General features: G+C 40.2%; 2 protein-coding genes across 2 annotated transcripts in view; both read right to left on the bottom strand.

Moving 5' to 3' along the window:
- SSTR3 (somatostatin receptor 3) overlaps positions 1-13374 on the bottom strand; it is a 364665-nt gene that overhangs the window by 43089 nt on the left and 308202 nt on the right. The gene's annotated exons all lie outside the window — the stretch shown is intronic.
- Positions 691-12285, bottom strand: PVALB (parvalbumin; the record flags this gene model as incomplete). The annotated part of the gene is made up of 4 exons (XM_083365968.1): positions 12222-12285; positions 4070-4202; positions 1794-1903; positions 691-719 (listed from the first exon to the last, which is right to left on the bottom strand). Exons 1-4 carry the CDS (start codon positions 12280-12282, stop codon positions 691-693), a joined length of 333 nt encoding a protein of 110 aa, XP_083222094.1. The 5' UTR covers positions 12283-12285.

Raw genomic sequence — 13374 nt, 5'->3', positions numbered from 1 at the left:
GAGTAGAGGTGTTACATGGGAGTATCGGGAAACCCCCATCACAACTCGCGTGGCCGCATTCTGCACCAGTTGAAGCCTCCGAGTGGTCCTCAAGGGCAGCCCCATGTAGAGAGTTGCAAAGGCTGTGCATAAGGTATCTTCCAACATGCATAATTTCCTGAATATATGAATAGGGAAATAGTCACCTAACATTTTTTTAAATAAGCAAAATCTGAGGCAGGTAAGAAATATTGTAAAGTATTGTATGATTTCATTTAAAGGATTGGGCTGTCAAATGAAGTTTTGTAACTGCCATCACTGTAGATTTCCTATGAACATGTGCATGTGTGCATGTGCAGGAAAGTGTCTGGAGAAAGAAATCAGTCTTGCCAGAAAGCAATAACAAGACACGATGAGATTAAATTAGGCACACTTGGAATATTTTTTATTGAAATAATACCTTCCCAATCCTCTGTGTCCCTTCCCCTTCATGCCAAAATAACATAAGAGAAGCAGCGAGAACAGAGTCCAGATTGATGTGACCTTTATTATTTTAAGAGCATTTCCAGCACAATTACAGTGTTACAGGACTGCAGCAGAAAGTTGAAGTTTGAACAAGATACATGAACAGGTGAAGAACAAAAGAGGCCCATACAAACAAGTGGAATCAGGTGGAAAATGATAGATGAGGATTCAGATGAATCCAAACCTTTATGATTGATTCACCAGGATAATAAATTCTGGAAGAATGATAAAAATGAGAAGGAAACAAATGGTCAGTAAACAGAAGAGATAGCTGTGACAGAAGCAACCAACTTTGTTGGTTATTTTTTATAAGTGTTCTCCCTGGCTCACAGTAATCAAGGGGTAAGTGATAGATCATGTATTTCCTGAGCAGAAGGTTGTCTCATATTCACTTTCTACACTGTCCAGACAGAATTGGGAAAACATCAATCCATCTAGCAACACTAAGTTAGTCTTTACTATATTAGGCTAGATAGATCAAGGATGAAACTTACAAAGCAGCTTCTTATGTTCCTAGATATTATAATTCTCAGCCATCTGTGGCTACTGTTGCTGATTAGGAATTTTGGGAATTGTAATCCTAACATTTCTGGAGAGCATCAGGTTGGGAAGATTTGTGAGCTGACATGAAGCATCTCTTTGAAAGAAATTATGTTACTTCAAAGGGAATTGCATTGCCTCTGGTACAAAGCGGTCCATCACAAACCAACCTGGCCTGTCTCTTGCAGGCCTCATATTTAGTCTTGAGAAAATGGGATTAGAGCAGCACTTTGTTGACTAAGGTAATTGATAAGCTGAACATATACATATCTATGACACAGAAGCAGCCTGATAGTAGAACCATTTCATGAGACAGAGGGGTCAAACCCTTTCACTGCACGTGTTCAAATACTCTGAAATCTAAACTATAGTATTTGGGGGAATACTATAATTTAGATTTCTGGACTGAGCAGCTCAATAGCCTGAACTGCCCCTTCTAATCTTATGATTTTATCACTGTCTTTGAATTTTTATTTTATTTTATTTATTTTAATCCCATTTATATTCCGGCCTTCTCCGAAGACTCAGGGCGGCTTACAATTTAAGCACAAACCAATGTGCTTAGCAATAGCCTTCATTCTATGTATATGCCTGCTTATTAGGGCTTTCGCCCCCCCCAAAGCGGCATTATTACAAAGTCAGCTTATTGCCCCCAACAATCTGGGTCCTCAATGCATAATTATTAGTTCAGGTTCTTTAACTCTGAACGTCTGGTATGAAAGTTGAGATGTCCAGGTCAGCACACTTACCATCAATACCTATTTTGCCATCCTCATCTTTATCTCCAGCACCCATGAATTCCTGGATTTCCTTGTCAGTGAGATGCCTGCTATTGGGGGAAAACATTTGCAACATGAACCTGTGAATGGAAACAAAACGAACAGAAGAGCTGATTCCAGAGGTAATGGTTTTATAAATATTTGTATTTGTTATATAGATATAGAATTTTATTTTATTTCAAAAAATGGTAAAAAATAGTTTTGGGGAGAAAACTGAGATAATATAAAAACTAATATCTAAATCTTAAGATCTTAAGAAACGTCTGAATGTCTGAACAACAGAAGGAAACAAAAGAAAAACCCACACAAATTGAAACAGAACTAAAATGTGTAATGGAAATTAAATTTTGTGCAAATCCATACAGAATGAAAAGGATTTTAAATTAAGAATGAAGGCTTCTGTGTTCTGTGTAATGTATCTAGTAGACATGTATAGGTAGTCTGTTCTAAATTCAGGCTTAGTTATAAAAACCAAATTCATTTGTAAAATAAAGCTTATTTGTGTAGTCTAGTTTCCAATAAAAATTATTTATGTATATCTTAGCTTATTCAGGAGGGAGGTCATATAAGGAATGAGACAGGTTCTTCAGTGTATGAGACCTAAAGTACAGAGGACTTTAATGATTGACCAACCTGGAATTAATGGCAGCAACTGAACGTCATAAGACAAATCCTTGTGCTTGCAGAAGTCAGCACCCAATAAAGATCATCCTCCTTTATTTGGACCACCTGAAATTTCTAAATTATCCTGAAGGTCATCTTCATGGAAAATTGATATTCAAGTGAAATGTCTATGGAGATTCCCAATCATCCAGGTCATGGTTATCCCAAAGATGCTTTTCTGAAAGGCAACTGGACTTTCTTGGGTTTTTTTTTCTTTGAAAATGTTTCCTTCTCATTCATTCAGTTCTTCATGAACTGAAGAAGCTTATCCAAGAAACAAAACATCTTAAAAGAAAAAAAACCAAGAACATCCACTTGCCTTTGGAAAAAGCACCTTTGGTTCAAGTGGATTACGGCAGAATGCAAAGCGGTTTGATGATAAGGTATACTTCTGCCACATTCATGAACTGAAGAATATTCCTGGAATATTCTCATGTTTAAGCCATCCACTTACTTAAGGGGAAACAGGATGCCATTAATTCCTAGTCAGCGAAGCCACCCATCACCCTCAGCATCTTCCTCTCCAACTTATCTAGATTTATGGTACGTGGTTTCTCTTTAATGTAGGTTTGTGTTATAGGGGGAAAAAACCTTGAATGAATAACCTTAAATTTGCCTAGGAAAGGATATTGTCACATGTTAGGTATTTAACAAGAAAGAGAATGCAACTAGAAAAAGCACAATTTCAGATGCTATAGTGGTTAGTTCAAGCCATTCACCATATCTGTAATTCAAGCTATAATTGGCTGAAACTGCCCTACGGAATTTTTCCACAGAAAAGGATAGATGGACTCTTAATGGACATAAAACCAGAATAGATTTAATGGAGTTAAGTTTCAGGAGAATAGATTTTAGTTGAACATCATGAGAAATGTTTCAAAGTCAACACAAATAAATAATAGATTTTACCTGTTTGATGGGCTAGAGGGAAAATTGTTATTTTGATTTATTTGATTTTATGTCTGCCCATCTTATCTAAGTAACTCTCGGTGGTTCATAACAGGTAAAAAAAACAAATTAAAAACCAGTATGCAAACAATGTAAAACATGTAAACTGTCTATAATTAGTTTAAAAAATAGAAAATCATGATCACCGGCAGAATTCATTCTACATCAGCTTAACTGTAAGAGCTCCTCAAAATGACATACCTCCCTCTCCTTTAGCAGTTCGGGATGGTGATGGGCTTGGACAGTTCCATGATTTGCTCAATATGTATAACATAGGTTGTAATCTTTAATGTAACATTACTGTTTTTCCCTTCCCTCCTCTCCTCTCCCCTGCCCTGCCCTGCCCTGCTCTGAAAGTTAGCTGGAGTTTGTATTAGGAACAACATTTTAATTCAATTCAGAATTTTAGATTCAGATTCCATTCTGATTTTATTTCTTTAATGATTTATTAGTGACAGAGAGTAGTATAGACAGGTATACTTTCCATATGGCTAGAATTATGGAAGTTTATCAACTATGCCTGCATTTTTCTGCTAGTAGCCAATGTCAAAAATATCAACCTGTATTCCACATTACTAGCATATAGCGCATTTCATGTGGTACATGTTATGAAAGGAATATTAATCTTTGCTTACTGTATTTCACCGGGTTCAAGATAGCCATTTTTATCTGTATCCAGAATGCTAAAAAACATTTTCAGTTCTTGGAGGCTTTTATTCTTCAATCCCAACACCTCAAAGAATTTCTTGTAGTCAAAAGAATTGGTAGCTGCAGGAAGATGAACAGAATTTGGCTTGCATGAGCATTTTTTCTCCTTTTGTAGAAGACATGGTCCATTCATTTTCACAGTATAAGAGCAATTAATTGATACACATTTGTTCATTTTGGGGGGAAAGCAATGTCAGGTGATTTAACTATGTTAATGAGTGCCATCACAGCCTCAACCAATAATCGTAAATAAAATATTCAGTGGAGATAGTTCATCCACCAAATGTAAATAATATTGTAATCAGAAATGACCAAATGTTAGTATCTATTTCGGCGTTACTTACTCTGGTACCTTCCAGATACATTGGGACTGGAACTTCTCATACAGATTGCAGAAAGCCAATCTGTATGCACGTATATAAACATTATTTTAATTTTTGTCCTTCACATTTCATTTGGCATCCTTTCTTTAATGATTGTATTCCACCATTTTTTGATATTAGTGTAACTCTTGTTCCACTGCAAGTTGGCCATGGTGAGTTGTCCCATTCTGTGATTATAGTGTTTGAAAATGGGATCCAGGCATGGACTTGTTAGGAGACTCAGAGAGAGAAACACTAATTGGTGAATGAAATTTATGTAAATCTTAGAGAGATTTATATAAATGAGATTTATGTAAATAATGTCTTAACTGAGAACAGAACTGTGGTATCTGGTATTCCTATACAGTGATCATGTAGTTCATGTACAGCGAACAAGAAATTTCTTGCATCTCTGATCTATTTCTTCCACTGCTGAGCAATAGCAATCCTGTGGTGAAACATGTATTCAAGTGAAAAGAGAAGGAAGTGACGGCTGAGATGACTTTGTTAGTATTGTAAAGATATTACAGCAGAGCATAAAATCTACAAATGTAACGGCTACTTCAAACATTAGAATGTGAAGTGAAGTGGGCCTTAGAAAAGCTGAGCAACAACAAAGCTAGTGGAGGTGACAGTATTCCAGCTGAGCTATTCAAAATCTTAAAAGACGATGCAGTAAAAGTGCTACACTCAATTTGCCAGCAAATTTGGAAAACTCAACAGTGGCCACAGGATTGGAAAAGATCAGTTTACATTCCAATTCCAAAGAAAGGCAATGCCAAAGAATGTTCAAATTATCGCACCATTGCACTCATTTCTCATGCTAGTAAAGTTATGCTTAAAATCCTGCAAGCTGGACTCCAGCAGTATGTGGATCGAGAACTACCAGAAGTACAGGCAGGATTTCGAAGAGGCAGAGGAACTAGAGATCAAATTGCTAACATACGCTGGATCATGGAGAAAGCTAGAGAGTTCCAGAAAAACATCTACTTCTGCTTCATTGACTATGCTAAAGCCTTTGATTGTGTGGATCATAACAAACTGTGGCAAGTCCTTAAAGAGATGGGCATACCAGACCATCTTATTTGTCTCTTGAGAAACCTATATGCGGGCCAAGAAGCAACAGTGAGAATGGAACCACTGATTGGTTCAAAATTGGGAAAGGAGTCCGGCAAGGATGTATACTGTCGCCTTGCCTATTTAACTTATATGCAGAGCACATCATGAGAAAGGCAGGGCTAGATGAATCAAAAGTTGGAATTAAGATAGCCGGAAGAAACATCAACAACCTAAGATATGCAGATGATACCACTCTAATGGCAGAAAGTGAAGAGGAACTGAAGAGCCTCTTGTTGCGAGTGAAGAAGGAGAGTGCAAAACTTGGGTTGAAACTAAACATTAAGAAAACCAAGATCATGGCATCTGGCCCTCTCAATTCCTGGCAAATACATGGGGAAGAAATGGAGGTAGTGACAGATTTTATTTTCCTGGGCTCCAAGATCACTGCAGATGGGGACTGTAGCCAAGAAATTAAAAGATGCTTGCTCCTTGGGAGGAGAGCCATGGCAAATCTAGACAGCACACTAAAAAGCAGAGACGTCACCCTGTCAACAAAAGTGCGTATAGTCAAGGCTATGGTCTTCCCAGTTGCAATGTATGGCAGTGAAAGCTGGACCATAAGAAAGGCTGAGCGCCAAAGAATTAAGGCCTTTGAACTATGGTGCTGGAGAAGACTCCTGCGAGTCCCTTGGACTGCAAGGCGAACAAACCGGTCAGTCCTAGAGGAGATCAACCCTGACTGCTCTTTAGAAGGCCAGATCCTGAAGCTAAAACTCAAATACTTTGGCCACCTAATGAGAAGGAAGGACTCACTGGAGAAGAGCCTAATGCTGGGAAAGATTGAGGGCACTAGAAGAAAGGGACGACAGAGAATGAGGTGGCTGGATGGAGTCACTGAAGCAGTAGGCGTGAGCTTAAATGGACTCCAGAAGATGGTAGAGGACAGGAAGGCCTGGAGGAACGTTGTCCATAGGGTCGCGATGGGTCGGACATGACTTCGCAACTAACAACAACAAAAACTTCAAACATCTACTTAGTTTGTACCTACAGGAGGGACCGTGTAAGTGGAATTCATATTCATTGGAATGGTTAATGTGACAAAAGTCCACTCTTGCAGCCTTTGTGCTCAGCTGCAACTTAGCACAGTACAATATTGCCCTGACAACACACTTGTTCTGCTTTGTTTCACTGTGTTGCCTTTACCTCATTTCCAGGCTATGGGTGAAAAGCACTAAAGTTGTCATTAGGTGTGTCCCTTTAAGATGACATTGTCCTCGCCACAGTTTTAAGGTAGGTAAAATCTAGAAAGCCCTATCTGACTGTCATAAATGATCATAAGTATATTTGGGGAGTACTGGGAAGTGCAGAGAATCCTGTGGTCACTATCTAGCATTCTGGATAATCTGCTTCCCTGTGGTCACTATCCAGCATTCTCTCTCTGCTTTTGCGCTACCTCCCTTTTCTAAGGCTGTTTCTCTTTCTTTCTTTCTTTCTTTCTTTCTTTCTTTCTTTCTTTCTTTCTTTCTTTCTTTCTTTCTTTCTTGCTTGCTTTCTTCTTCCTTCCTTCCTTCCTTCCTTCCTTCCTTCCTTCCTTCCTTCCTTCCTTCCTTCCTTCCCTCCCTCCCTCCCTCTCTGAAAGATGCCCAGCTTGTGCAAAGGTGGTAGAAAAGCTAGGATGGACAAGCCTACGCAAAGTCTTGAAGGCCAACCAATCCCATTCTTCTTAGTGTGCCCTGATTGCTGTATCTTTTCCTACCAGCTGAAGCAGGAAGTAGGCAAGATAGAGCAAATAACTATTAACCTTGCCTTTAATTATTGGCATGCTCATAAATAGCCAAATAGCATTTGGCAGTGACTTGAAACAGATGCAGTGGAGGCAGGATAGGGATTGGCAATGGAAACAACAAAGTTTATGATTTGTGGATGGATAGTCCATTCATCCCCAACTCAAGGTCATCTGCTGGCAGGAAGAATGCAAACATTAGATGACTGTAAGTAGCAAAACTGATGCTGCTATGTGTAATCTAACACATGTATGTATGTATGTATGTATGTATGTATGTATATATGTATGTATTCATTCATTCATTCATTCATTCATTCATTCATTCATTCTATTGTTCATTTGTTTCCTATCTTTTTTCTATTACAAATAGTTCAAGGCAGCAAACATGTCCAACACACCTTCCTCCTCCTGTTTCCTCATAAAAACAACCCTGTGAGGTAGGTGTGGTTGAGGGAAAGTGATTGGCCCAAAGTCTCCCAGCTGGCTTTCATGACTAAGGTGGGACTTGAACTCACCATCTCCTGCTTTCTAGCCTGGTACCATTTCAGCTTTGCACAAATTCATTTTGTTCCTTGCTTTTCTTCCTTTTTTTAATTTTTAGGAATACCTAGTACTTCACATAGCACATAGTGAGTATTCACTTGGAAAGCAACATGGACTAGATAGTGAATAGATGACCATATAGATATGTGTAGATAAATACACACTGGTGACATCTGTAGAAGCAAGACTTCTTATCTAATTGTTTTGAACACAGGCAGGGATTGTACCTACCTTATTATGGCAGGGCCCTGTCAGTTTATATGAAATAAAACTGCTTTTAATTGGGACTGCCAAGGGATGACTGCAAATTGATTGCCCTGCAAATTAGATGTGGCCAGCATTATATGAACAAAAGAGACTATTAGGTTGCAGTTACATCCTCATGCCAATTGAAACTCCAATTGGGAAAATGAGCCTAGGAAATGATGTAGTTGCTTTAAAGAATTACAGACAATGCTGTTGTCTATTGAATACTATTCTCATGCACCATCTCCAAATTATTTGTGAAGCACTGCACAACCATAATGGAGATAATAAGGCTATTTTTGTGGTATTTTGGAAAGCACAGTAGGGAACATCAAACCAAAAAGGATGCAACTGTAACTTTAGTTTTTAAGAAGAAAGAGGGTTAAGGTAGGGTTAAAATGGGAACTGTAAGAACCCACTGTCTATTGCCCAGGCATATGTTATTCTAAATTATTTATACAATTGTACCATTTGCATCCCTGCTCCATGGTATTTACAGCCAACATTTCACCTTTTTGTTTTATTTTTTTTTGTTTACTTATTTTTCCATTAATTATCACAAGTGCTTTTCCACTAAGTCCAAAGCCAGATGTAGTAACGTTGCTATAATTATTAATAGAGTTATATTCCACCTTTATTTTATAAAACCCAAGGTACCACAATTAATGCTTTAGTCTCTTATTTTCTTCACTGCAACAATTCTGAGAGGTAGGCTATGCCAAAAGAGTCTGACTGACCCAAAGTCATCCAGGTGACCTTATTTGCCTTCAGCTACATTTTAGGACCTGATCAGGAACCAGCCTAAGAAGCTGAAAGATAATCACTTCTCTTCTTCTCTCTCTCTCTGTCTCTCATCTCTCTGTCTCTCTCTCCCACCCCCCTTTCAGTCTACAGATATGTCCCTAATAGAGCTAGGTGTGAACTTTTGCAAATGAGGACTAAACTCAGTGTAATACAGGAGATTAATATATTCACGACTGCATGATATTCACACAGTTTCACCCAAAAGATTCAAGACACTTCAGGTTGTAAAGAAAGAAGTATTTTAAATGCCAAGACAAGAATTTAAGGTTTTTTTTGGGGTGTGTGTGTGTGTGTGGATACAGGATCTAGCAGTTCAGTGGCCTGGTTATATAGCCCAGAGAACAAGAGAGGAACTTTTCTGAGGTCCACTGGATGTCCAGGGCATTGGCAGAGTTCTACAAGAAAAGAAGTAGTAGTTTCAAGAAAATGAGAAAGTAAGAATATCCTGTTAGATCAGTATATGATGAGTCCTAAGAGAAGAGAAGACAAGGCAATGGATATTTTAACCATCATTCTGTAGCAGGAAAAACAAATCCTGGGAGAATTTCCCATTGTCAACCAAGAATGCAGAATACTGCTTCCTTAATTTCCATATTTTAAAATTGCTGTCTACGTCTTAAGCAGAAGGGAAGGCTAGAATTAAAGAGGGTTGACAAATAGCTATTTGTTTAAGCTTTTCTCCAGTGGATATTTTGTATAAATTATCTCAGGGTGTGCAGGGAGGCGATGAGATATTACTTAGGAGATGACTATAAAACAGGCTTTGTACTATATCACAGCCATGACATGAGCTTGTCTCTCTGACTCTCTCTCTCACACACACACATGCACACACCTCACACAATAACAACAATAATAATGTTGAGGATAATCCTCTAGAGTTTAAATGGCTCAATTTAAATATTGAGATAATTGTCACCTTGGTTTATACATCCAGGAGAGGTAACGGGGAAATCTGATACAGTGACTTTAAGAAATGCTCTGATTGGCAATGTCTTTCATTTGGGCAGATTTCTTTTTCTGGCACTGCATGTAAATTTAGAGGAAATCAATGAACAGAAAGAGGAGGAAGATGTGAGTTGGAAATCAGTCCACTCCTAGAGGAATCTGTTCTGTGGCACACTTTCCTTGTGTGATCGCTATTGTTTCATTCAGGGCATTTACCAAGGTCACAGCAAAATCACACAAAAATTGCAGTGTTTAACTAAAAGGGGAAAGGACATAATTTAGTCTGTTACTTGCATTAAGCAAATATACATAGAGAAGCAGAGTTTAGCCCATGACTGCACAATAGAAGCCCATTTCTCTTTATCTGGTGGAATGATCAGATTTCTGCCTCTCAAAATGAACAGGATCTTCTCCCCCAATTTAGGGGATGAAGAAAACCATTCCATAACTAAACTGTGAATTCATCTGTGTTACTAAAAATAAATTCATGGATTATTATTTTTTTAATTGCAAGCATATGTCTAGCCATGAAGCTGATATGCTTTTATTTGGGGTTGATTCATAGATTGTAGGGTTTTTGCAAAAAATAAAGTGGATTTTGTAAGTTTCAGACCTGCTCCTTTGTCTCTCAACCATATGATATCAGATAGTTTGAGAGAGTGACAATTCCAGAAAGCTGATTTGGGACAGTGCTTAATGTGCTGGACCAAACTGTAATGCTCTAGTCTTGTGGATGGCTTTGGATCAATCACTCCCTCAACCCAACCCACTTCATAGGATTGTTGTTGTGGGGAAAACAGGAAAAAGGAACATTATGTATATACCTTGAAGTGTATAAAAGAAAAAAAAGGCAAGATATAAATATAATAAGGAGAAAAATAAAATCCCACAGAAGAGAAGAGCCCTGAAGACACTTGGATGAAATAGCACTGGCTTGCCTGAATGGACTTCTAGGTAAACTAATCCAGATTTGTCTTCCAGGTAAGCTACTCCGGGTTTTGGAGGAAAAGAAGACTATGCCAAACAGACAATGTTGACCAGGCAGTCTAATATTTTTGGAGGGCACCAGACTTCATAATGCTCAACCAGATAGTTCTATGTTGAGCCATGCCCATTGGTATTACTTGAAAGTGGTACATCCATCTGCAGTCTGGGCACACTCAAGTTATATGGGATTTCCCAGTCAGCATAGCCAATGGCCATTGCTGAGAATTGTGTGACTTAAAAGTCCATAGAACAGAAGCAAACCAAGGAATGCTTCAGTAATACATACAATATCAAAGGAGCACATACATTGAAGACATATCCATTAAAGTGATAAATTGAAAGATTAGAGTGGCCAGATATCAAAGAAGGCAGGAGAAGAGATCTTTGATAGAAGGAAATTCAGCAAATCTGGTCTGCATGCTAATCAACAACTGGAGAAATAATCTTTTTGATGCAGCTGGCAATGTGTGGGTGCTTGTCATTCTTGCATCAGACCACTGTGGATTCCTTCCTCACCCACCCACCCACCCACAACACCACCCCCCCCCGTCCCCCAGTAGAATAAGCTGAACCTGGGCCTGTGTTTTAACATGACCTTTCTGCCCCTTGAGCTCATGGTCACAAGGGGCATCTATGGTGTCCAGAATCCCCATCTAGCAACAAAAATGAATCAATCACTATGTGATTAATTGTGGGAAGTTGCAAGGAAATTTGACCATTCGTGTCTTCATTCTGCCCTTGTAAGTGACTTGTAATTGAAAGTAATTGATTTTTCCCCCCCTTTAAAAAACAACCTGTCTCTTGGAAAGCAAATAAAAATAAACCAAGTCAATGACAAGAATTAGAAACTCTTGGAAAGATGGGAAAACAGAGGAGAATATTGCTAAAAACGTGGCAACCTTGCTTTCTCCAGGTTTGTGGCACGGCAACTTTTCTATGCCCCGGTCGTAGAGAGAGAGAGAGAGAGAGAGTCCGGCTTTGCGGGAGCCGCAGTGCAAAAGATCTCGCGTGTCCCTGGCTGAAGGGTAAAGCCCGAACTTCCTTTGGACGCTCTTGCTTGGGCTGAGAAAATGTGCGGTCTCCGCTAGCGCAGCACAGCAGCAGCAGCAGCAGCAGCCGTCGCCTCCCAGCGTCGCCACTTGGACAAGCTTTCCTTACACTCAAGGAAGTTTTTTGGCGCAGGACTCGTCCCCGGACTCTTGCCGGCTGCCTGCCTAGGCTTGGGCGCCCAGCCTTCTCTCCCTTCTCCCCGCACCTCCAGTTCCCTCTCCCGCCTGAGCTCCACTTTTTCCAGCGACGCGGACCTTCCCGCTCCCATCCCTCCCGCCCCGTGGAAAGGCTCACCCGCAAAGGCTCTCAACATCTTCTTGATCTCCTCGCCGGTGAACAAGTCAGCCATCGCCATCCTTGCAACTGTTGGGAGAAAGAGTGGGAGAGAAAGTGCAAGGGAAGACTTCAGGTGGAGGGGGGAGGGGGCTGGAAGTGCCCTTCTCCTCGGGTTTTGCTCATATGACCAGAGCTGCAGTGCTGGGCGGGGATGGCACGCCGGGATAAGGCTGGACCCGCGCCAGCCACCACCACCACCACCACTGCCAGCAGCAGCGGCACAGCAGCAGCAGCAGCAACAGAAGTGCCGCGAGGCGCGCACCGAGGACAGTTCTGCGGGTCGCTCGGACAGGCGCACCACTTTGCAAAGAGACCAAGACCAGATCAGAATCAAGACTTGTCTCGTCTGGGGGAAAGAGCCGTTTAGGGCACGGAGAAACGTGTCTCTGTGTGTGTGTGTGTGTGTGTGTGTGGAGGGGGGAGCAGTGCAGCAGAAAAATGGGCCAATGCCAAAACCATTATTATTATTATTATTATTATTATTATTATTATTATTATTATTATTATTATTATTATTCATTATTATTATTATTATTATCATTATTATTATTATTATTATTATTATCATCATCTTCATCATCATCATCATCATCAACAACAACAACCACCACCACCACCACCACCACCATCATCATCATCATCATCAACCACCACCACCACCACCATCATCATCATCATCATCATCATCATCATCATCATCAACCACCACCACCACCACCACCACCACCATCATCATCATCATCATCAACCACCACCATCATCATCATCATCATCATCATCATCATCATCGGCAGTTGTAAGATCGCTCCTATCTTTCCTCCGAGCCCCGGAAGTTCCTTGCCAAAAAGAGAGCCCAATTCTTCCTTTCGCCCTACTCTCAGCATTCATCCGCAAGGCAGATTCCAAGGCAGCAGAAGGAACTTGCCCAAGGTCACCCAGTGATTGAACTCCGGACTCCCGCACTGTAAAAATAAATCCCATCTCTCTCAGGGCTTAGTTCTAGAGAGGAGATAGGCTTTTTCCATCCCAGCATGCAAAGCTATACCTCCTCCATTCACCCTTTTTGTATGGCAAATTAAGTACCGCGGGGTGGGGGGTGGGGGGGGTGAGG

The sequence above is a fragment of the Vipera ursinii genome (genome assembly GCF_947247035.1).
Source record: "Vipera ursinii genome assembly, chromosome: 6".
Lineage (NCBI taxonomy): Eukaryota > Metazoa > Chordata > Lepidosauria > Squamata > Viperidae > Vipera > Vipera ursinii.
The sequence above is the reverse complement of the archived record's forward strand: the minus strand, read 5'-3'. Positions and strand labels throughout refer to the sequence as shown.